The 26,173-nt window shown below is 41.2% G+C and overlaps 1 protein-coding gene across 1 annotated transcript in view; it reads left to right on the forward strand.

Moving 5' to 3' along the window:
* Positions 1-14,512: 14,512 nt before the first annotated feature.
* The window catches only part of igsf3 (immunoglobulin superfamily, member 3), a 68,410-nt gene continuing 56,749 nt past the window's right edge, over positions 14,513-26,173 (forward strand). Inside the window, exon 1 of the mRNA XM_051402720.1 lies at positions 14,513-15,683. Coding sequence (XP_051258680.1) covers positions 15,644-15,683 — 40 coding nt within the window. The 5' untranslated portion in view covers positions 14,513-15,643. The remainder of the gene's footprint in view (positions 15,684-26,173) is intronic.

Consider the following 26,173-nt stretch of genomic DNA (forward strand, 5'->3'; position numbering starts at 1 on the left):
ATCTCTACTGCTATGATCTCAGTCCAGATCTGATTTGGCATTAACTAGATGCTCTGTCCTTCATGTGCAATGAATGCACTAGCTTTATGAAACCCATGTAGCCATTGTTCAATAGCATCTTGAACTGCTGCTCCTTGTTTTACAGGAATATGAATGTTGTTAATGAGCACACACACAACCACAGCTATGAAATGGAGTGATACATCATCAGTATAGATATCTGGAGTTAAAGAAACAGAACCTAATATTGAAACGAAAAGAAAGTTACACATCTGAAAGCAAAACAACAAAACATGCTGTCTGTCTGGTTTATTGGCACACCTAAATGGCACAGTGCCATCATTATTGTGATTAGTTTCATCTGCAACTACTACCTAGTTTCTTGTGCCACCATAAAGTAGATGTTTTTTTTGTTTTGTGTAGACAGTCATGGTGCCCAGAGGTTGAATGCTAATAGTTTGGTAGTTCCCTGTCTTCTCCTCTAGTGCCACCAGCAGGTCAACTTTTTCACTTTTTCACACAAAATATCAGCATTACTGGATTGGCAAAATATTATGCACACATACATTTGTGGTTCCCAGGAGATGAAACCACCAACTTTTGTGATCACTTGACATTTCCTCCAGTCGTTGTATTCCTCAACTGTTTGCTGGATTGCCATGAAGTTTGGCACAGAAGAAAAGACACAGCACAAGTGATCAAAGTTAGCCCTAAACCTTCTGAACAAGAGGATAATGTGTCCTGGCAGAGGTAGGGGCGACACGAGGGGAGAGAGACACTCAAACTACCATCTGCACAAATTACGTAAGGGCTCTCCTGAAATCTGGAAGTCTTCTCTGAGGCACTTTTTTGCCTCCTCTCACCTCAGCTCACTGAATCTCTTTGCTTATACCCTCAATTCCCCTCAACTCCCTCATGGCCCTGTCTTGCCTTTGATATTCCTTCTTCTCCCAAGAAGAGTATGCGGTCCTGACAGAACTGCCTTCTGTTCCTCACTGAACCGTAAGCTACATGATTTTACTCTTTCTTTGTCTCTCCACATCAGTCTTATCATCTGTCAACACTAGAGGGAGCTATTGTTAGCCAAAAGGGACAGAGACATATGATAGTCAACAGGTTAGAAAAGGGTGAGTCAGAGAGAGTGCTTCAGAGCTTGTCATTGCAGCACCCAATCTGAGAATCTAAGAAACTGTAGATTTCTGTCTCCTGCCTTCTGTGACAGCTTGGTGAGTTAGTGTTTGTCTTTATGTGTGAGATAATAGGAAAAACTGCCAACAAAATTGGACAGAGACATACAGGTGGAGAAAACTGGAAGTCAGCTTGATGTCTCAGAGGTGTGAAGGCGACACCTCAGACTACACACTGTCACCTAGAATAGCAGCATTTGAGAAAAGTCAAAGCAAACTCAGCATGAGTGACAGCCAGGGTCTCTTCACGCAAAGGCAAGAGAGAATTACCTCATTTATCCAACCGCGCCCTAACACACAAATATGTAGACACACAAACTGTATACAACTCTCTAAAGCTGTCTGCCTTTTCTTGTCGAGGCCTGATTGTTATCCCCAGAGACAGCGCCGGCTGGTAGAAGGAGCTGGAGAGTCCAAAATAAAAACAGCTTAAATGGTGCAATATGAAGTAATAGCCTGTTCTGCTCCCTGTCAAGGGAGCTCTCAAGAAACTCAGAGCTCCCATTTTTTCTTTCTTTCACAGCTGTACTCCCACATGCTGAAACTGCATACGAACACCCCAAAGCTGCTTTATCTGTGTGTGTCTCCTGTTATGGTAATTTGACTTACCGATATGCATGTGTCTTTCATGTTGGTTTCTGTCTACATGTGTATGTGCATATGCTGCCGCTGCTATCTTTAATCATATGTATACTGTGCATCTCCTCTGACAAAAGATAGACAAACATGGAGAGGACGACGACAGAGTCAGATTTCATTATAACAACACCACGAAGCATGTATTTTCATGTGTCAAAATGAAATCAATCATGCTTTTTTGTTGGTTTGTTTTTGTTTGTTTTTTTAAAATAATGTTGCGCCAGTAGGCACATGAATAAAACAATGAATCTTTACTGACTCTTGATTGCGCATATTTCTCTTCTGTCATTCCTTCGCTCCTATTCTCCACAGACCACTCCATTTAACAAGACAGCAAAGACATTTCCATCTCACTGGCAAACAGGGATAGATTTTTCGTTTTGGGATTAAATTCAACATACTTTCCAGAGCTGATAAAATGAACAAACACACCGCTGATGCTTCTTTATAGGACTGCAGGGGCTTTTACTATGAGACATCTGCTTTCCTGTGGTGCCAGCCTTGCAGCTACTCTTGGTCGTTATCATAACTGTCATTCATACTGTAATCATTCAGAATTTGTCTTTAATAAATCATTGGGAATTTATATCAAAGAAATGTCAGTGACAGCAACATGTGCCCAATGTGAATAACTGATGGTATATACAACTAATGCAGCGGGAGTTGCCATGTGTCTGTTTGGCTTGCAGATGACGTGCTGGCAAGGGCAATCTGAGACAAGCATCCCCAAGGAGACAGAAGTCGCATTGAGTCTGAGATGTCAGCTAGAGCAGGAATTTTTAATTTAGTACAACTGTGACTTCTGACTGAAGTTGTTGATGTGAACTTTGCTGGGTGAGAAAATGGGAAAACAACAGTTAAGCCGGTCTGTGTACAGTTTGGCGTTATCTGATTTTTATACTGACAGAGCTGCTGCAGACGAGAGGCCTCTTAGCTGAGGGATGAGAGCGAAGGAAAATGTCAGCTGCTTCCAAAACATTCGTTCGTCTGTATCTCAGAGCAGGGCAACAAATAGCTCTGCAGCTATCAGGGAACTCTATCAGCAGAGGCCACGCAAGCTGCTAATCAGCCAATGCATCAGCCCCTGGCACCGAAGGCTTTCCTCACACCCAGTGCCCATCAGGGTCTCGCATTCGAAATGTTTTCCTGGAGGATAGAGAGAGGAGAAATGTCATGGTTTGACTTTAACCAATGAGAACCAATGGAATGAGACCAAGAAGGAGATTGCTGCCACAGTTTTGCTGTTAGCTAAATCCAGCATAAGACGGTGTAGTGTCTTTGAATCTTCCTACTCACTTTATTTGCAGCCTGTCTTGTAGGCTATATTTCTTATTACCAGTCTTGCTTTTATCTTTATTTTAGCATTCAGAACTTTTTTCTTTAGTCGTGTGTTTTTCTTTAGCCACGTATAATTCATTTATTTCGTTATGTACGCCTACACTACTGTGAAACTCACATTTAAGATATATATACTGTATATATTATTTTTCCAGTAGCCTACTGTAGCCTTCAAATTGTCATGGTAACACTGTAAGCACAATGGGAGTAACCTGAAATTAAAGTAAATAAAGACTTTGAGTTGACTTTGGTGCTTTAAGCGACTCCATTCCAGCCTTTGTGGATCACTGTATTTGCCCACCTACCAAAATAACACAAGCAAATACAGTAAAGAAAGACAAAGATGAAGCACAGCTCAAATCAGACAGATCCATCAAACAAACAGAGACAATCTGATGGTATTTACTGTTTTCTTTAGTTTAGTTCTGCACATTTGACTAGCTATGCAATGCCACCAGGACACCATCCCTACTGGAGTGAGATAATTGTGTGTTCACAGGCACAAATGTTTTAGTTCTCTGCACCAGCATGTGGGCATCTGACAAGTCGTCTGTGCTGCCTGAGCAATATATTCACGCCACAATGCCAGTTTTGACGGCTACCTCATCTGTGACTAAGATAGCTATGCTAGTGAGCTGATGTCTTCATTAGCAGTGGTTTAGATGCTGTCACTGCCCCTCCTCTTCCTCAGTCACCAGCAACGATGCTCTGCTGCGCCCATCAGCTCCCATCAGCCTTTCTCTGTGTGAGGCGCTCCCCCAACTGCTGTCGCACTAACTCATGTTGCTAATTAGCTGACAAACATTGTACAGTTCGACCAAGGGCCTGGCACATTTACAGCACTCATGTTTCTGCACTCACACAAATGATGCGTTATGCATATGCACAGTCACATGCATGTGGACATAAGAGGTACACACATTCATAAAAATGCAAACAATTTTACTCACTGAGTTATGTTTTACTTACTGAGAACATATCAAGTCAGTACATTATTTAACATTTCATAATCTGCGCTTATTTCCCTTCCTTATCTTCACAGCAAATACAAACTGTAGCATACTTATGTTTAATGTGTACATAATCATTTCAACTAGATGGTGATTCCCCCCCCCCTTTTAAATCACCCTGTGGCTACCATGGTAGCTAACTCCTTGAGAGTATTAACAGTAAAAGTGAAAAAAAAAAAATAGTCGTAAATGAACCAGTTATGACTGACATTAATCTCTATTATATCTAATTTATTATCCTTATTAGTGCATTTTCTGTGACACTTGTTTCTGTTCCATCATGGCTCGCTAGTTTCAGGTTGGTATATGAAGAAATATGAAACTAAAGGACTTACTAAAGCATATTTTAATTCTCTCTCTCTCTCTCTCTCTCTCTCTCTCTCTCTCTCTCTCTCTCTCTCTCTCCCCCCCGTGCAGCTTCTCTCTTTCTGAGCAGCTGGTTAATGTGACACTGAGGTAGGCAGGCCTGTCACACATCATCAGGGTCTCAGGGTGTGACATAGAAGGCCTTGAGGGCACAGGAATGGTCTGGTCCATGTCTATGTCATTTTTTTCTAGTCCAGAGCACATACAGACTCAAAGTCCTAATGGAGGCAATGAGAGGTCCTATGATACTTTTATGCGATGTTCTCTTTTATTCATCATCTGCCAGTCTCTGCTTAATTACATACAGTACATCTCAGAAGCTTCTCTTTTTAGATCATTTATGTTTGGCAGCCTTGAATTAGAAAATTATTCGGCAGGCATAAACACAATATGCCAATTTGGTTCTCTTTTGCAGCATTTGAATTGCATGCTACTGATGTAGTGCTGTTGGGGTTACTACATACTGTATATATTTATATTGTAAATCAGTCTTTTCTTTCTTTATCTTGCATTCCAGTCACACTGATTCAAATAGGGCAGGAAATTGCTGGTGCAATGAAAGTTTGAATCACTTCACTTGCACCTCTAGCCAATCACAGATATAAAAGCATATGATTTTCTTTTTTGCAGCTGATTGAAAACATCACTGATTATGGAATGGCAAAGAACAAAGCATGTTTGACACCCATAGATAGCACTTCAGCAGCAGTTTTCTGCTGATTTTAGATAAGATCAACTATTTCAACAACAAAAAAAATTGTGAGCAGTAGAAATTAAGTTGTTGGCTAAAAGTAAAGGATAAATAATTTCAATAATTAGTTGTAAGCTAAAAGTAATGGATAAGCTGTTGAATTAGATCAAAAAAAGTAATGGAAAAGTTCACTATCCATTAAAAGACAACAAAAGCCACAGTAAATATCTTTTTTAAAGTACTGGTTGCAGTACAAATGCAAACTTGACCAAACTGACACACACCATGACAGTGCATAGCCCAATAACAAGTATATTTTTCACATTTAATAATCTGTTTACAAAGCAAACATTAAAGTTAACCCCTGGCGAACCTTAAGCAGGAGACCTTCGTGAAAGTGTGGTAACTTATGTGAGTTTAGATCCTGGTTTACGGTCACTTAACAGCAGATTCTGTACTTTTAATGAACCATATAGTATATTTGTATGTGAGTTGAGCAAGAAAAGCTATACAATTGCTTTATCATAGCATTGTGTCAGAGTTAGGTCCTTAAAACCTGTACAGGTAGTGGTCTTAAAACAAGCTGCTTAGGGTTGAGATGCAGGTTTTACTGTAAGAGAACTTACAAGTCTTTCATCCTGAGAGTCTCTCTGCCACAGCAGGCCCATTAGGCTTCATGATGCAGTGTGCAGTAATTGGTATTTCTGTTGGTAAGCAGCTTCTTTATCCCAGAGCTGAGCCTCACGCGGTGCTGGAGACTGTCTGATATCAGAGCTGCAGAGAACACATGACTGAACCTGTATAGTGAGTGCATATCACTCAGATAAACACCTCAGAGGATGAACAAACTCCAATACTTTAACAACACAATTCAATCAGACATTTTGTCAGGAGAGATTTGGTTTGGTTTTTGCTGCACATCCTGCTATGATGTATAAATGCTGCCTCTCAACCTCGCTCCATATGATACGCATGAAGCAACATCCCTCCCTTGAAGGATAATGGCTATTAAATATCCTGAAATACTAAATAAGATGACCCTAACACAGCAAAAAGGAAGTTCATAAATTAACATTTTTGTAAAATGCTCTGTGTCATCAAAATTGTTGGTTCGGTTTATACAAATGGCAAGAGGGTGATTGGCCCTTTGATGTGGTAATAAGCTGTTTTGATTTCTGTGTGTCAAGCATGTTTTAACGGTGAGAGGCATTCCCAACAGCTACTAGGCTACTTCAAAATCAATTAAAACGCTTTTGCTAACAGCACTGCCTGGTTCAGAGGGAGAAAAACGAATCCCCCCCACCTCTCAAACATACACTCACAGTCATTTGAAGAATATAGACCAAGAAGAGTGAAGATATGGAGTCCTGAGGGAGTGAGAGTAGGTCCTGGATTCAGATAGCTTGGCTGCAACATTATCTTTACTGCATGTGTGCTGCTTACAGTACTGCACGTTTGCATGGGACATGGGCCAACTAGGCCAATACAGTATATTTTTGTTTCTTTCCACATGCATGCATTTAACTAATTCATGAGGGTATTTGCAATGTTGAGAAATTATTGCATGTGCTGTACATCTGTTGTTGCCACTGGAGTAAAAGTCTCTCTACAGTATTTTACTCTGACAAAAACTAAAAGGGAAAAGTGATAATATAAAGGCTTAATCCACTTTTGATTGCTTTGAATTGTGGAGCAGCTAACGCTCATCAGCTATGCAATCCATCTGTCTACGACAATCTGATTAATAAATTCCCTGAACTTCCTGTAGCATTTACAAGTCCTTGAATAATATCCCCTGGAACATTTAATATGCCTGAACCAATATCACATGATTTGATGCTGTTGACTCCAAATATCCTATTGATTTAAAATGCTAATATCTTTTTCGCAACTGAAATTCTCATTACCGTAAAACAACATTACAAACTGTAATTATTTTTCTTTAACAACTTTCAGTGCTAAAGGTCAAACCCAAAAATCAATACAGACCCACAAGAATTATGTCTGGCTTCATGAAGTGAGATGAAAATGTCAAGACTTGCAAAATATATTGTATGTTATGAATTACAGGATTGAAGGGCCTCTATTGCACAAGGGCTCAAAGTACGAAGGGCTTACATTTTTTGAGGTGTGTCAAAGTTTGAAGATTGAAGATTGGATTTTGTGCGCAGCCGACACATGCTTGTATGTGCGCATGCATGGCAGTCTGCAGGTCTGCACATGTTGGTTACATGTGGAAATTTTACAGCTTCGTTCCTCCTCAGAAGAATTTCTGTTTTCCAACAAGACAGTCAGTCACCAGGAGCAAAGATACAGCACTGCAGTGTACCTCTGCTTATGAATGTTGACGAACATGAAAAGCCCATATAAATGTGACAGCAGATTAAAAGGCAGAGCAGGCTCAAAGACATGTTAGGGAAAGTGTTTTTGCATGGGAGTGCTAGCATGAGATAGTGTTTGCATCAGAGGCGGTGTTTTTCATAGCAGGTGTATGTGTGTCCTAAACTCGGTGTGTGCTTGTGTGTCTCTGTGTGTATGTGCGCAGATGAATATGCAAGTGTGTTTGTTTAAGAGAGTGAAGTGCATGACTCAGCCCGAGGTAGGCAGGCAGTTCATGTTTTTACTGTTTGGCAGGCAGCAGAGATGAGATCGGACTGACCTGATCATTTAAGAAACTGTGGGGTTACCTCTGCAAAACAACACAAACAACCGGCTCAGAAATCTTTATCTGTTAACTCTCATCTGAATGGGTTGATTAAGTATCAATGTACAGATTGCCTCGATCTAAATCAGAATAATAGAACATCATCTTCTATTGTCAAATCCATTTTACGCATTAGAGCTCGGGCAAAACAAGCATTAAAAAGATAGATAGATAGACTATTTTTACTACATTGCACCCACTCAATATGTATTACAGGTGAAAAGTAGAGAATGGCGTTGGTGGTAACATTGCCATAGCTACAATAAACTTAACATTAACAGGCTCTTATCTGAGTCACTTGCTATACACCAAATTTATTGTGAGCCATTGACATCAATACCTCAATGTGACCTTTAACAGGATTTAATACTTGTGTCCTGGAGACTGTGGCACTCTCAGCTGTCCCATCTCAGATTTCACCATCACTGGTGATGTCATGTAGTTTTCTCAGTGCTGCTGTTGCAGAAATACAGTTCATGGCCTTGTTTTTAATGTTAACTGGTTTTATTTTTCAGACGTTTAGGAATGGTTATTTTATTTAAAATTTTAATTGTTATTTAAAAATTAAAAATTGTCTAGTTTGCGTATTTTTACAAGTGAACATTATTTAAGTTAAATTACGCAACACAGTACTGACACCATAGAATTCTTTATTTTATTTACTTTCTTGCTGAGAACTAAATCATCATTGATAAAATTCTCACCTTAGTATGCTAAGTAACACATGAAATTACTGTCAGCAGGTAGGTAGGCTACCTAGCTCAAATTTGTAGCAGGGAAACATCTAGATCAGTAAAGTTAATAAATTAGTACATTATATTTCATTTCATTTTTTTTGTAGGGATCAAATCAGAAGTTATATTACATGTCATTTATTCAGCTTAACTCTAGGCAAGAAAGTGCATACTCCCAAGAATTCAGATTAGTCCTTTAAATCAACAATTACTATACAATATTTGATTCTCAGGTTTTTCTGTCTGTCTTGTGATGAAATTGACATTTGTATAGGTTTTCTTAGCCTTGAATCTTAGTGTAGAGTATGTTGGGATACAGTATAAGTAGAGAAAAATAATTACTGATCTGTAAGCACGCTGTATAAGGCAGAAGTAATCTCCATTTCACAGTCACTGGTTATTTGCCAGTTTGTTATGAAATCATCGCTACTTAAAATACTTTACCAGACCCATGTTTGCCAAACAGAGCAATAGACTTTCAGTTAATTAACACTGATTATTCAACAACCGGTGGCATGATCTTTATTTTTATTTATTTAATTTTCATTAATTTCAATTTTCTGGTGAATTCTTTTCTTTTGATCAACTTATACTTATGCAACAACCTATAATAATGTCAAAGACAGCCAAAAATAATGTTTCAGAGGACTAGAATTTGACACCGAAATCTACCCTTGAGGCTTAAGTAATCCAATAATAAAAGCATATAGTAATCCTATAATTATTGTTTAAAGCCTTTCATACAAAGTCAGGCAGTATCAGACCACTGTTCAACATTGTTCAGGAGCAGTGTTGTGGACCCAGGTTAGATAATACATGTTGTGTGTTTGTGTTGTGCTGGTCTGAAGGGAGAGTAACAAATTCAGAATGAACCTAAGATCTTATGGTTACATAAATCTCTTTAAATGCTACGATCACAGTTAGAACTACCCTGCAATTTCTCTGGACTTTACTTCTACCTCATTAAAATGAACTTACTGTACAACCAACTACAGTAGTGTTGGATTCCATTGCTCATTATTTAAATTAATGAAATTATGTTGTGAAACATACACTATAAAAGCAAAGGAGATAGGTGAATACAAGTAAACATCAGCACTCAGCATATCATCTATCTATTAAAATTAATACAATTCCACACGCAGTGCCCCTCTTTTGTTACCAGCTTGGATAATGCTGTGATTCAGTAATCTGGTGGCGTATTAACTGTGCTTCCAAAAGCCTTTTTTGCCCACATACTTCCTCTTACAGCCATGAGTCATGTCAGTTTTACAGGGGTGTGTAGTGAGAATGAGTTACCTTGTTCTGCATACACAAAGCCAAAGCTCCAGTAAGTGTGACCATGAAAAAGCAAATTGTGTTTTTCAGCCTGGAGTTGATAGATAGCATCTGCTTTGTTGTTGTTACCCAACAGCATAAAGGACAAGCCTGTACCTGCGAGGGATGATGATGAAATGTGTGTGTGTTGTGTAATGTGGTTGGTGTTTTGGGGCGTAAAGTCGAACAATCTTCACAGTGTAGCTAAGCTCACCTTCGTGCCCTTGCCGCCATGAGCTATTCCCTAAGAGTACAGCTTCTCTGCGTGTGTGCATGTGCGTGCATGTTTGTATGTGTCGCTTTGTCCGGCATGCACTACAAATGAATAATGTATGACATTCAGCTGTGTTTGCACGGTGGGCAACACCCACATAATCAAGATGAGAAAGAAAGACAAAAGACAGACAGACAGAGAGAAGAGGAGACATGAATTCAACACAAGCATGTGAAACTTACTAAAATTATTTTTAATGAAGATCCCAGAAAATTAGTTCTGCCTCATGCAGCGAAAGAACAAGTGTACACAGATGTCCTTCATGACACGGGGATTTTATCCACACTGCTGCCAGAAACTGTTATAATTGTATCTTGACTTGTTCTGTTATACAGTGTGACCCGGTGGCCCTGGTGCTGACAAAGTGTGTATATTAATGCCTGGTGTAACACAGTGTAATAATACCTATAGTAAGCCTATGCAGACTAAGTGAAAGGATCTATTGTCACTCAGATGTTCAAGTATTTGTTCACTTCATTCAAAAGCCTTTAATTGTCATATTCTGCTACAGTAATCTTGCAACCACCTGTCAGCTAATGATGAAAATTGCACATGACATTTGGCCCTTGTTGCAGCGCCAGCTTTGCTGTAATTTGAAAACAAAGGAGATGTAATAAACATATATTAATGTCATTACAACCACCTGCAAAGGTACAAGGAAAACAGTGGATGCTTTCACTCAAGTGTAGTAATTACTGAAAACCTGTGGGCTATTGAAATCCTGTGAATTTACTTATATGCATGTCTACTGCAAAAATCTTTGAATTCATTGAAAAAAACACATGACATGCACATACAAAAATGAACACACATTCAGACTCACACATAAGTACCGGCATATATAATTATGAAGCAATCATTGCAATCAGAGCTTTCAAGTAGAAAGGGGAAAAAAAGACACGAGCACAGAAATTACAAAGAAAGGGAGAGAAAAAGACTATCAGAAGTGAGGGATGGAAACAGACACAGACAGATAGAAGAGAAAAATTGGTAGCTTGACAGTCATTTCATATTAATACTCTACATTAAGAGGCCACAGTGATGAATAATTAATCAGCTAGAAAATGTAGAGATTTGTGGTCCTGGCAGGCTAATGCAATGTAAAATAAAGCCCTGTGACAGGGGACAATGGATGTATATAACAAGTTTGTTGTGCGCAACCTTAAGTTTGGATGAGCTTTTAAAAACAGCCTGCGCATGAGACTTGGTTTATCACATAAAGGCAAAATTACATATCTGACTGCACCAGCCTCAGCTGTAGATAATCAAAGGTTATCTGACAATGCAGAGTGTAACCTCCCGAGTCGATGTGAAGTGTGGCGTGAGAAATTGGACTGTATTACTTCGACTGTGTGTAGTGAGTAGTGACTCAGCTCACATTAAATCCTAGATAGAAGAGTGGCATTCTTGAATCTAGTTGGTCCCAGCTGGAGTGTTGCCTTCTGCCTGCTGTCTGTCAGTCTGCTTACTGTCAAAACCTATATACAATATGTCAATTTGGTACCTGTAACTATACGCTGTGCTCACAGAAGCTGTGTAAAATCAGAACATAATAACCTGCCACATGTGTATGGATTAGGAGACTACTGTTAGTTTTGATTGAGAGTCTATCCATATTTGTTTATGGGTTACAAAGTAGTTTTGCACAATAGTTGTTCTCTCCATAATATGCAATGTCTAATCCTCTTTACCTCATAACCCCTCTTGTACTCATGTTTAATTCAGATGAACCACATATTGCAACATAACTTTTGACAATTAAATGTAACACTTTCTCTGTTCCCCTGTTTTCTCCCATCTGGATTATTTCCCCCTCCCTCTCAGTCCTCTTAGGGAAGCTTCTTAGATAGTTTCAAATGTTTTTTTTATTTCTTTTTGACTCCATCAGAACAGAAGAGCTTTTGTTTATTTATTTATGATTGTTTTATTCAGATATCATTAATGTAAACAGGACTCATTGTATCCCCAGCTTAAATGTGGGATTCATCAAAGTGTATTAACATGTGTTTCCATGTTTGTGTGGAAGGCTACATATGTTTTCACATGTACGTTTAGTGTCACAATGAGGAACATCCCTCTGTAATTTGAAGTGACACATCTCTATGCAGTATGCATCTGAACGTGTATGTGTTTGCATGTGATTTGCCTCTACACAATCCTCTGTGTAAAACTGACATATTCATGTGAGACTAGATAAAAATGCACAGAGAATTCCAATAAATCATTCATATACTTTTGGGATGTACGATGAAAATGTGTGTATGATGAAATAAGTGAACAAATCTCTCTCTTTCTCCACGGCGAGCCTCTCAGAGCTATCCTATCTAACCTTGCTGACACCAGCTCATATTGCTGTAAGGGTATGGAAATATTAAGATATAAAAGTGAGCCTGTACGAATCTCAAACAGTGCTGAACAATTACGCAAGACACAGACAAAAAAGGCTGTGGCTATCAAGACTTTATCTAGGTGATGGACCCTGTTATGAAGTGCACACAATGCAGACTCCTCTGTTTCCATGGAGACCTATTGTGATCCCCAGCACCCACTATACTTGCAAACATTCCTCTGAAGGCTTTTTTTCTCTCTAAGCAAACATACTTGATAGTCGCCAAAATTGGTGTGAGGGGTCAAAGGTGATCTCATCTTCAGTGCTAACACGATGCCGGGCTCAAACGACATTACAGCTGCCTTCTAGCTGCCTGTGCCTGTGCAAACTGTGCCATCTCTTGTCTATGCAATGAGGAGTCTGTGGAGAACTGAGCTAAATTTAGGTGCTGCAATATGTAGACCAGGTGTAATGCACATGGCCTACCTAGCTGGCTCTGCTTAGCTGTGTATTAATTCAGCTGCGTTGGACCTGGATAGCCCTTTGGAGAAGCTGAACCAATAGCCCACATGTTCATACCAGTGTCTAATCCCATTCTGGCTTACTTCTTGTTGGCAGCAATGTCTGCTAAAGCCTTTGTTTTCTCTATATAAACATTCTAAAAGCTGTCTCTCTTTTCTGTTAATACCATGACATAGTTTTAGACAGAAGGAGGGACAAAAAGATTCTATTTTTTCATTAAATTGTTTGGTTAAACCGTTATTCAGATGCAAGGTTAACATACTGTATTCTGCAAACATTTCTCTCGGTGCCCGGGGGCACAGACCCATTTCACCGGTTGCTCAGGAAGTTTTATCTGAGTTGAAATCCATGGGCGCAGCAGAAGGAGAAGAATCATTTTTACTGCTTCCAAAAAATTGTATTCATGTTGCATTCAGACAGTGTGAAATTCCCAGTTGATAAAGAGAATACCAGATGGGTCCATTGCAATTACTTTTTGTATACACATGCAAAGACCTGCTCATTTATTTATGTATTACACAGGAGGAAGCTTTGGTTTTCACTAAGTTAGAGCTTTTTGGATTCTATATCTCTGTCCCTTCCAGATAGAAATGCAACTTCACAGCTTCACACCAAAGCAGCATTATCTCATTGTGCTATTTTATGTTTCCCTGCTAACTCCCATTCACCCTGTCTATTTTGAGATCCTCCTAATATTGCGGCAGCAGAGTCGTGCAAATAAATAAATTTGAGCATATGTCAAAGTAATGTTTGGTTTAGCTACTTATAATCTGAATCAAAGAGGGGTGGAATTTGCAACTTGCAACCTTTGACAGATGATGTGCTGGAGAAAAAAAAGTGTTTGTTCTGATATTTCCTACAGTTCCCAAGCAGAGTGACACCTCATTATGTTGACTGCCAGTTGTGTGTATGGGGGGGGGGTGCATATTGTGTCAATAACACAGAGACTGCTGGGTAAATTATGTATGAGAAGGTGACTTTTGTGATCATCAAGAGACAAGTAAACACCATAAATGAACAGTCTAGTTTTAAAAACCAGGGTTTATTTCTTTTTCCTTTGAAAGGCCCTATCATTATACACTTAATATGCAGTATAATGTGAGTGGTGTCAGCCTCAAGAAGGTGGTTAAACTCTACCCTGCAAAAAATAAAAAATAAAAGCTGAGAAAATTGCTAGCTTTAGACGCTTAATTACCCTCCACTTCGCTTAACCTATTCAAACCATCAACGTCCCGGCCCTAGAATTTAAAATTCACACATGCAAATGCGGCCTCACCCACTGTAGACGCTGGTGTCCCACGGCCCCCACGCGGCCGGGGCGTGGTCTGATACGGGGTGGGTGGGGGCAGACAGGCAGCACGCTGCTAAGTTTTCAAAACTGCCATGCAAACACAAAGTGGCGAACAGGAAGTCGGGAAACAAGGATATAACCTTGGAAGAGCGGTGGCGGCGGCGGACGGTTTCTCCCTGGGACCGGATCACAGCGCTGTCAGACACATTAGAATTAAGCAGCGGTGTTTTTAACTAAAGTATCTTATTATGTCCTTGTTAGGCCGTCCCTCTTTGTAGACACCTAGGCGCGTTTTAGAAAGAGGACACACTGGCTCAGGTGCATTGGTGCTACAATAGAGAGAGAGAGAGAGAGAGAGAGAGAGAGAGAGCGGTGGGCTTTTTTTTGGAAGTGAAAGTGTTCATTGATTAATCTGATGTATTGTGTCAGAGCACAAAGCCTTGTCTGCCTCATCTAGAGCGCCCGCCCATTGGGCTTTCTGCGGAGCGATAGTGGGAGATTGATTAGAGTCTCCGGGATTTCCGTGGAGAGCGAGAGAGAGAGAGAGAGACAGAGCCTGCTTGGACCGCGGATTTGCTCTCCCACCCATCAGTGACGGGGAGGAGAAAAACCATAGCAAAGACTTAATTTCAGACTCTATAGCACCAGCGCTCCCAGATCGCCTGTATTCATTTAGTGTCCTGTCTCTAAAGCAGGTTTTCCAAAATAAGCGCAAGTCACGCTGGACTTTTTTTTGTGTGTGTGTGTCTTTTTTTCCCCCGAGGAGGCTGTGAGTGTTGAATCGCCTCCGCAGTCTCGGATGCGTAGTAAACGGAGAGTGGGTTGGGTCGCTCAGGCGCCTGGCACATAAGCGCACGTCGTCAGCGATAAAAGCAGATAGGTGAGGGTGAAAGCGAGGGGGAGAGACACCCGAAGCTTTGTTTTTTTTATTTTTTTCCTCCTCCCCCCCTCCGCCACCACAAGCAGGAGGACACCGGAGAGGTGAGTCGGACACCGCCGGACTCACCGGTTGTGGATTTGACTCTAAACCCCGGCCGCTTTTGTCGCTCGGGATTCGTAGACCTCCTTTTTTTCTTTTTTTCTCCTCTCCATCTCCTGCTTTCTGATTCAGGACCACCGGTTTGATCACATTGTCAAAACCCGACCAGACATCATCATCATCATCACCTCCTCCTCATCTAAAGGGAATATTGGAAGTGAATCTGCGGGGCAACACACACACACACACACACACACACAGAATGGCAACCGGTGCGCTCCTGCTCGCCTGCGCGCTGCTCGGTAAGTGATCATAGGAAAAAGCTTTCAGCCTTCATTTGCGCTGTGAAATTCTCCCACTCTGTTTAGATTAACGAGGTAAATCCAGACCTGCTGTGTGTCAGCCACGGCACACCTGTATGACACACGTGAATCTGAAGGGGGTTAGTTTGGGAAAGCAACTACCAGCCTACCAGTCATCGTGAGTCAGGTGGAAGTAGGCTACATCGATAATCACTGCAATAATGGCAGATGCCTGTGAACAGCTGTGTGTGTGTGTGTGTGTGTGTGTGTGTGTGTGTGTGTGTGTTCTGAACTAGGTTAATGTGATATTTGGACTTTAGTCACAGATTAACCCTATGCAGTCTGATCTCCTGTGTTTAAAGGCTGATCACAGGGAACCTGCTATTGTGTGTAATTAACCAACCCACACACACGTATTAAACACATGCATACAGTAAGCCTATGTGGGGTACAAGCACACATCATAGACACACCTGGATCACGCATCACCAACACCCCCAGGGTATGAAGTCATCCAGTGGGTGTGAAGACACCTAGTACAAGCTTTGTTGTTGTACAGTAAGTCATCCCTCAAGGTAAAGCCACTGTGTGTTCGGTCCTCACACATTTCTCACTTACCTGCAATTTGATGGATTTCACAGACAAATGCAAGTTCAAGCATGCTCACCCGATGACACTTAGTGACACATACATACACACCCAATACAGGCATGATTGCTGACACACACGCACGCGACACAACACAGTACATCCTGCCTGTGAACTGTCCCAAACAAACACCAGATGGCTTTTCTGTTCCTGGATGGGGAGGCCTGTCAGCGCTGCCGGGGGACAGAGGAGGGGGGTGGGAGTGGGAGTGGAAGTCGGCCCGCTGGAGGCCCCCACTCGGCCAAGAGGATTACCAGTCTGCGCCTTGCTTCAAGTCCCTTTACAGCGCTTCAGAAGTGACTTTCACTGATGGCAGCTGTAAATGACTTTTTTTCTTTGTCCAATGAAGATGTGAGATGTTTTGTTCTGTGTACAGTGGAGAAGACTGCACACAGTGTGGGCTGGATAAGGGAGGGTTTTCATATTACATAATAATCATGAATCATATGGTTAGATGGGAGGCAGTTTGAGGTGGTGAAGAACAGTTCAGGTGTTGGGGAAGAGGTTTTGTCTTATGTGGTGTGTCTGTGTGGATCATTGACACAAATCACAAAGGGAATATTTTCTAATGCTATTAGGCTATGACAGGTTGACAGCATCATCAGTGATATCAGGCCGGCAATTCTGCCATACGTGATGGGCTGCAAATAAATCCTCCTGAGATGAAAAATCAGTTGATCGACAGGAAATTAATTGGCAACAACTTTGATTTCATTTGTAAGTCGTTTTATAGCTTTTCAATGTTAATATTTTCAGTTTTCCTCTCTAGATAGTACACCGAATCTTTGGGGCTGCATTGTTGGACAAAACGAGGCATTTGAAGATGTCACATTGGGCCCTGTGATGTGTGTTTTTCCACTTTTTATAGCTCAAACAATGAATCAGTAGATTGAACAATGCCGAAATTAAGCAGCCCTGCAATCACCAGCTGCATCCCAATATCAAACATACCTCTAAAACGGCAAAATGTTTCTCAAAAGCAAGAGCGAATCACATTTTTATTCACTAGACTAAAAAGCTTTCAGTTTCAAGAAGTGTTATTTAACTTGAATTAAGCTGCGTGCAACATTGCCTGTATTTAACATACACAGCAACATCTATGCATTTGTCATCTTAATATATTGTAAAGACTATTATATCATAACTGGCAAAAAGGGTGGTTACAGGTTCTAAGTAAATGAAGGATACAACTACGTTCCAGTAATGCAGTATTGGTGCTACTGTGTTAATAACGCATCACAACAGAATGTTATATCCACATTGATTGTTTATCCCTCTCCATAGTGTGCATGTGCAAGCATTAAGAGAGATTGTGCTTGTGTCTGCCTTTTGTGTGATCTGGTTTTGCCGCCATACTGTACGTGTTTGCACTTGCATTTATTTGTAAAAAAAAAACAAAGGTGGATGACAGCTGTGTAAGATGGAGACTGTATCAGTCATTGTTAAGCCCAGAGGGACCTCTTACACAATCTTATATCGGGGTTATTTATGCTGCTGAGTTTGCAACCAGGTGTGAGTGAGTGCGCGTGCATGTGCTTATTTGTGGCACCAGGGTTTATGATATAAAGCATATAAAAAGAGTTGCCTGAAGGAACGACTTTTTATTAGCTTTACAAACAGGATGTCTTCCTTCTCCCCCACAGAGAGCGAGAACGATGTCATGCCTTTTCTGTGTGGGGTAACACAGTGTGCTGTTTTTTTGGGGATGTGCTTCTGTTTGTGTAAGAGTGTGTTTGAAACTAGGAGCCAACCTATGGTACTCAAAACGTCCCAGTTTGTATAACTAAATTGACATGTAATATGTGCGTGGCTGGCTGGTTTAACTGTGAAATGCCTGAGTGGTTTCCATTTACTGGGCTGACAGGAGAGCAGCCTGCAGCCGCCCTGGGTTCGGATGAGCTGCTCCTCATCTCCATTGCCCTGTTTATCAGCTGGTCTCAGAGCAGCTTTACATAGGAAAATCTTTAAAGCTTATGTCTGACAAGATGCACATTCTGCCACCTGCAATTATTCACACATTTCTCATGATGGGTTTTTATATACGTATTGTGATGAGCTCTGCCAACCCACTAGGACAGGTACCTTTTTTCACCCTGTTCACACTATATCTGAACATGTTATGAATGAATTTGCACAATTTTATGCCAGATGGTTGGTTGCGAATAGGAAAAATATGATTAATTTTTCATAAGGGTTGGGTAAAAGTGGGGTGTGGCCTCTTGTTTAACAGAATCACACAGACCCATGAACCTTAAAGTCAGATGCTTAAAGGTCCAGTGTGTAAAATTTAGGAGGATCTATTGGCAGAAATGGAATATAATATTAATAGGTATGTTTTCATTAGTGTATAATCACCTGAAAATAAGAATTGTGCTTTTGTTACCTTAAAATTAGCTATTTTTTCCATTTGTTTTACAGAGGCAGCAGATCCTCTTCTACGGGGTCTGCCATGTTTCAGTAGCCTAGAATTATATCCATTTATTTCTGTATGGTATGAAAATATAATGGCAGGCTTTAAACATGCACACAACAATAATTCCAGACAGAAATAGATGAAAACCAGTGACCGGACAGGAAAAAAATCAATCAAAAAGTTAAAATACCATGCTATGGAAAAAGGTCAGCAGTATACCAGTAAACACACTTTTTAGTAAAATAAGTAAAACTTGCAAAAACAGTGGTATGATGAGCCTTTTCTTTCTCCTTCATCCTCCTCCATTTCGTTTCTATCTGCCTGTAGATGTTTTCTTGTTTCACTCGTCCTTATCTTTTAGTGAGATTTCTGATGCTATTTTTGACCAGCGGTTTCAAGTCAGAAGAGACACTCAAACAACAGCCTGTTATCGTGGCTCATTACAGTGATTTTGATTGAAAGAGAAAAGTTTTAAGTAGTTGTAGTAACACCATCCAACTTTGTTGCTTATCAGCAGACAGAATAAAGCTGGCCCTCTATAATTGGCCCAATCAAACAGCATGAAGGTACTTAAGAGCTAATTTCCATTTAAGGCGTAAATTTATATTTTTTTATTTTTTCAGAACTTTTGTACAGTGGAAGAAGGGCAGCACTTACAGCTACTTAAGTATAGATTTGATTTTCAATGTGGCGCTATGACAAATGCTTGAAAGTATAATTTTACAGTTCTTTCCCCGTTAATAATAACAGCGAAATCTGGCATGTGAAAGTGATCTGTCTAAGCAACTGTATGCACTTCACTTATTGCCATCTAGTTTTTCGATATGATGTAAGTTTAAGAAAAAGTTACATCGTCATAATTCCTTTCGTGGACTTTCTATGGTCATGGGAATGTTGGGATCAACTCACAGGCATTTCAAACGTTGTCAGGATTCAAAGTTTGCTGTGCCACACCCGGATGCCCACCCTAGCCTCTCCTCTGTCCCAAATAAGAAGGACAGCTGAGAGCCCCCACCCCAAAATGACAGGGATTTTAGCTTGTGTGTGGTCAAGCCGTGCGTCGTTTTTGCTCTGCATCTTGAGTCAGCTGTTACCTCGCTGGGAATGCGTTCCATGTGGTTGAAAGGCTCAGCTGACACTATAGGAGAGTGCTGTCTAGACAGTGAGGCCAAATGCAATAAGTCACTGTCTTGCTGTTTGTGCAGCTGATGCTGTGCTATGTATATGCTATGGAAAAGTTTGGAGTGCGTGTGACTGTCCCAAGTTTTGTTACTCATTATTTTTGCCTGTTGCCTGCCACCAAAAACAGAGGACCTACTTCTCTCTGTTAGGGGAAATATGGGCTTGTGCAGCTGTCTGTTTGCTCCCCTTGTTATTTTTTGTGCACGCTTGTTTGCATCATAAGCACCAGACCCACGTCTTTTGTTTAAACCCATGACAAGACGCCTTTTGTGGCATTTGTTTTCTCATATCATAACATTGTTGACTCAACTGACAAAACTCAAACAATAGAAAAGCAGAAACAAGACTGTCAGCTTGGCTATCATCCACCAGCTGTGCTGTAGGTTTCAGTAAATATTCATTAAAGTTGAGATGCATGATGAAAACATGGGCCAATCGCACAGGTCAGTGTCAGGATGGAGATGTCTAGTCAGGGATCAGAAGAACTGGATAAGGGGTTTGTGATTGTGCTAGCATGGGCCTGTTTTTCTGCTTGTGGACTGTGCACCTAAAGGCAAGTCAAATACTGGTTAGTAGTGTCTACTACCCACAGGGCAAGTAATTGCCCTGTAATACAGACTTCACAGTCTGCTGCAGAAACTCACACCCAACTACCACTGCAGCCACCGTCCCCTGTTATCAGGTTTCCTCCTGTCCCCATCTCCTCAAAGGCGAAAAGTTAGTGTGAAGGCATAAAGCAACTTTTCTTCCAGAAGAGGTCATGGAAAAGATTGAACTGAGCGAACTTTATTGCTAGCAGAGAAATAAAGTTAGTTGTCGATAATCAGAGAGTCTTCTCGTGCAGTGTTTTTTTGTTAGTTTAGTTTTTTTTAACAATGATCCTCCCCCGTCCCCCAGATCTGAGCGGTAGTCTCTCTCCAGCTCACATGGGGAGATGAGTGACTGTGTGTGAAGTGAAGCAAAATTCTTGAGGGAGACTTCCTGCCTGCCACAGTGAATCAGGAACGTGGCTGGAGCTGGAGGAGAGGCAGCGTCTGCTTTGTGTCTGATTTTGACTCAGCAGCAGCAGCACCTCTGTTAAACTGTCAGGACTGTCCCACATCACGACTCCCTGCCAGGGCCGCGTGGCTGTGCCTGCAAATCTCGTCACGCCTGAGATCATATCTCATGTTTTGTGATAACAAACCCAACAACAACCCTTTAGCTATTCAGTTTGTAAACCTTTTAAGTGTTCTTTGGGGCCAATTTGCATGTATCTCTGCCTCTGCTCACTCAAACGGTACTCCAGCTGCCTCCTCCTCCTCCTCCTCCTCCTCCTCCCCCCCCCCCCCCTCCTCCAGTGAATAGCCCCTGACCTCCATCCCCCACTCTTTTCTAAACAATACCAGCCCACCTCCTCTTCAAAGAGCACTAATTAGAAATTGCCCCCAAGAATGATCCAAACCAGATATTTTCATCTTCCTTACAGTGTCAGAGGAAGAATCTGCGTTTTAACACAACCACATCTACCTCGGACTGTTTACGAGCACCTAAAAGACAAACCCTGCCCCCTTCCCCTTGGGATTTGGTCTGCTCCTCCCCCCTCTGCTGTTCTGTGTTGAGAGTGATTATGACTGGCGAGAGAATTCCACTTTACTCCTCCACACACACACACACACACACACACACACACACACACACACACACACACACACACACACACACACACACACACACACAGATACACACGGACTCACACTGTAGCACCCACAGTGCTCTGAGCTGCTGTCCTTCGGTGCAGCCACACTCCCCTGCTCCCTGCTTGATCCTCCACCCAAGCAGATCCCACGCTGGTGGGATACACACCAGGCGGCGTAACTATGGCGACCACTCCCCACCTGCACACCACTAGTGCACATTCAGTGGCACACACTCGGCTCGGTGTGCACGTCCGAAGGTGTGTGTGCACATGCCTAAATGTCAACGTGCATGATCGATTTATTTTTTTTTTTCCTTTCCGTTTTTAAAAATCCTCTTACGCAACGATAAAGAGCACTTCACTCAGTTTGCCATTATGTTTTGTTAATATGCTTCTTTTTCCGCTTTACACCTAAAACCAAAGAGATGCATGTGTGTGTTTGTGTCTAATTGCTTATGCATAAATGCATGAATTTACAAGCGCATGTCATTTACTGCCTGAAAGGCAAAATGACTGACAATGGCAGAAAAAGTCTGTTTGAAGTAGACTAATTAATAGTTAATTAGTTTCCTTTCCAATCTGCAGCTTAATGCACAAACGTGGGAACTGATAGCAAGCTGCCAGTCATACAAAAACTAACCACTGTACATAAAGTAGATACAGCTGTCAGGCTTAATTGTGCACAAGCACAAGATGGATAATGACCGAAGATAGCTGAGTGTTTTTATAGCCTCACATTCTTTTACAACAATTAACGCAAACATTCAGTCGACTCTGCTGTAACAGTTGTTCATGACAAGATATTATGAGTTGAGCTTCTTTTCGTAGTCTGTGCCTGTGTGAAAGTTTTGTTTGCGTTAGATTTGAGACCACAGTGCTTTGTCATTCAGACAGGGTGGGGGATGTGTGTGTGTGTGTGTGTGTGTGTGTGTGTGTGTGTGTGTGTGTGTGTGTGTGTGTGTGTGTGTGTGTGTGTGTGTGTGTGTGTGTGTGTGTGTGTGTGTGTGTGTGTGTGTGTGTGTGTGTGTGTGTGTGTGTGTGGGGAAGGGGGTAAAGACTGGGGGTTGGGTAGATGAGGTTAGTGGGGTAGCAGGTGTCCTTATAGAGTTAATGGATTTGCCGAAGGGAGTAGATTGAGGCACTTAATGTACTGGAGGTGTGTGTGTGTGTGTTTGTGCGTGTCTTTGTGCATGTATGCTGATATGAATCAACCACTTTGACAGCCCTGCCCACTATGTTGACCCCTTTCTCTTCCACACTGTTATAAACATAAACAGTACAGGGGATAATGTTCTTATTCTGTATGAAAGGATGATTGGCACTTCTAACTACTAACCTAAACACTTCCATGTGGCTCACAGACAGTCCTGCCACATCTTCTGTTCATCACATACAGACTAACTGTAGCCATCTGTCACACTGTAAATGTTTACCGAGCTCCCAATGACCCACAGAATTGTAGATTTGACAAGCCTGCATATACTCAACACAGTATGCAAACTATATTGTTAAAACTTTTATATAATAATAATAATAATAATAATTATAATTGATATCTTCCATTTCATGACTTGATGTTCTCCAAATGTTAATGAGATTCATGGACTGCAGGTTTGAAAATTACTCATTCGTGAAGTGCCTTCAATTCAGTGCTATATTCAGTGATTTATATGGTAGATTTTAAAAGCAGGTTGACAGGGACGTCTATGAGGAAAATCATGGGGAGTATGATTACTTCCTGTATACAGTACTCAGTTTTTTCTTTATTTGCAGCTGTTGATTGATTGCTCACATTGGAACTGCTGGGTTGACTTAAGTTCTTGTTTTCATATATAGTATCTTATAATATAGTTTAATGGGTGATTGGTGAATAAGTAATACAGCTTGCTTGTAGATGTTGATGAGTTGAGTTGATCTCCATATTCTTTTTACAGGGAAAAGGAGTGGCAAGAGAGTCATTGCTACCCAGCTGCAGTTTCTCACTGTCTTTGTCGCTGTTTCCCTGTCTTTGAATTATTTATTCATAATAGGGTTGGTAAGGAACTGTCTTAAAATACACACACATATTTTAGACTTTAATTATATTTATATGTCAAGATGTCACTGTAGCTGTGCCATATGTGACAATGGTGTACTAACTGAGTTGCAGCTCGTGCACAAGCTCTCTCTGTTGCCGCAGCACTGCACAGCTAAGTGGCAGAGCTATATAAGCATTCTCTAATATAAGTTCCAATGTTATCATCTTTACGTTCCCTCACCTTCATGTTGAGGTACAAAGCGATAAGGCAACATATAGCATTTAGCATCAAGCATTTAGCTTTACTGGATGAGAGGGAATAAGTTTTGTTGTTCTGGTGAGATTTTTGATTGAAATTATCTGATGAAAGCTTCAGACGAATGCTGATTATGTGGTCAAACAGGAAGGCGCAGCAGCTGAGGGCGTAGGAGGGAGGATGAAGAGGCAGCTGTTCAACAGAGAAGGATAGATTATGATCTGCTCTATGTTGTTGACACTATCGACAAATACTACTTGCATCGGAAACGCATAGGAGAAAATAGGCCTATGAATCAGCCCACATAAAATCCTATTTCTGCTAAACAAGGAATAGTCCCAATGCTTATTTACATTTACAGTGTGACCACAGATCTACAGCACACAGTAACACATTGACACAGAAGTATGAATTAGACCTAAAAAAAACCCCCTGCTGCTTCCATCCCGGTCTCACCAGCTGTTATGAGCACCAGTGCAGGTGGGGTCATGACTGTTGTAGCCCAGGGGGCCCATAAATTAGGACTGGTTAGCATAGTGAGCGCAGAGGACAGCATGACCCAGGTGTGACACAAAGCAGAGTCCCAGTTCACTGGAAATAGAGAAAAACTGTTAGCCTGGCTCTGTCCGATGCTAACCCAAACATTTATTGGACGCGACACCGCCTTCCTGGCATCTTGTTGTTGTTACTGTGTCGCTGCCAGCAGCAGCAGCAGCAGCAGCAGCAGCAGCAGTGGAGACTTCACAAAGTTACTGCTGAAAGACAAGAAATCGTCCAGCACATAACCCTAAATAAGAACTGTTAATTAATGAGGTTTAGAGGTGCTGGTAGGTGGATGAAGTGACCTTAGTTTGCTGGCTGCAGCCTTATATTTAGCGCACATTGAGACTTGTGTCTCAAATTTCCCAAAATGTTGAACTATCTCTTTAAAAACTGTTCAGTTGCAATTCAGAGGGAGAGAGAAGAGCTATGCAAGATACAGAATTTGCATGTAAACTCTTTGTACTCCAGCTAGAGATAGTGGGAGTGTCAGAGGTAACCTAAGTACACATGTCTGTTTCTTTAGGTCTGGTTCTCTCTTTGCCCTCTGGCTGTTCTGCTTGCTTTCCAAGGCTGTGAAAAGTATGATGGGGAGTCCTCCTCGACACTGCTAACTTAAAAAAAACTCAATTTAGTTTTCCCTCCGTGTAACTGTCCTCATCTCGTAATCCTTGCACATAACACTGAAACCACCTGGCTCTCTTTTCTTGAGCTATACAAAGATGAAATAGTAATGTACAGTATATCCACTTCATCCTCCCACTCCCTGAACGCTCCTGTGCTCTCTTGTTCTTGCTCTTATTAGAGTGGCTGTAATGGGCAGTTATTGTCAGACCTGGCAGCAGGATTATTGGGAAGGGGTGGCCTTAGATTTTTGGAGGGTGGGCACAATAAATCGATACTTTCAATTTATTTGAATCAAATCTAGGCCCACTACATATGCTGCCTGTAGCTTACTGCCTTTGCCTTTGTTGAAGATTTTGAAGTTGGCAAAATGGTCAGAGGTTGTTAATGACAGCCTTGCTATACTCCTTTCTATATTCTTACTCAGATGATGATTATCACCAAGAAGAAGTGGAAAAAGAGCAAGCGAATGTGGCCTGAATTGTAATATCCAATGTCACCTGGAGCCTATAAATCAAAGATCCAAGAATCTGAGAAAGCTATGGGGAAGAGAGTGTGGACTCTCATCACTCCATTACATGGTTTACATTAAGATGACATGGTTATCCAGTGCCATGTACAATAAATGAGCAAGGAACAATGTGGGCTTTCACCAGCATCAGCAGAAGCACAAATTCACTTATGTTATTAAATTTAGATGAAGATGAGAGGAAATGAAGGAAAAGGCAGTTGTCAGCTCGCAAGCTGTAATATAATGAAGCACATACAGGTTTATTTTGTTGCAAAATCTCAGGAAACTTGCACGATTCGTGTGGAACCAGGCCCATAGCCTCTATAAGTGTTAACATTTCCCTTGCATGAAAATGTTTCCTCTTCCTTCCGCTTTCATCTTTCTCCCTTCAGTTGTCCCTCATCTTGGAATCTCTCTGTCTCCCTCGCACTCATGCTCTCTCTGGTAATGATGTTAACAGGGTCAAATGCTTTCAGGGGCCTAGAGGGAGAAAGACACAGAGTGATTTTGGTGAATGTTTTAACTGAGCTGAGAAGTGTGAAGAGGAAAATGCTCTTATGTTCTTCATCTTTCTCCAGCGTTTATTTCTCTCTGTCACACGTATATATGCAGCATATAAGT

This window comes from Dicentrarchus labrax, unplaced genomic scaffold (assembly GCF_905237075.1).
Source record: "Dicentrarchus labrax unplaced genomic scaffold, dlabrax2021, whole genome shotgun sequence".
Lineage (NCBI taxonomy): Eukaryota > Metazoa > Chordata > Actinopteri > Moronidae > Dicentrarchus > Dicentrarchus labrax.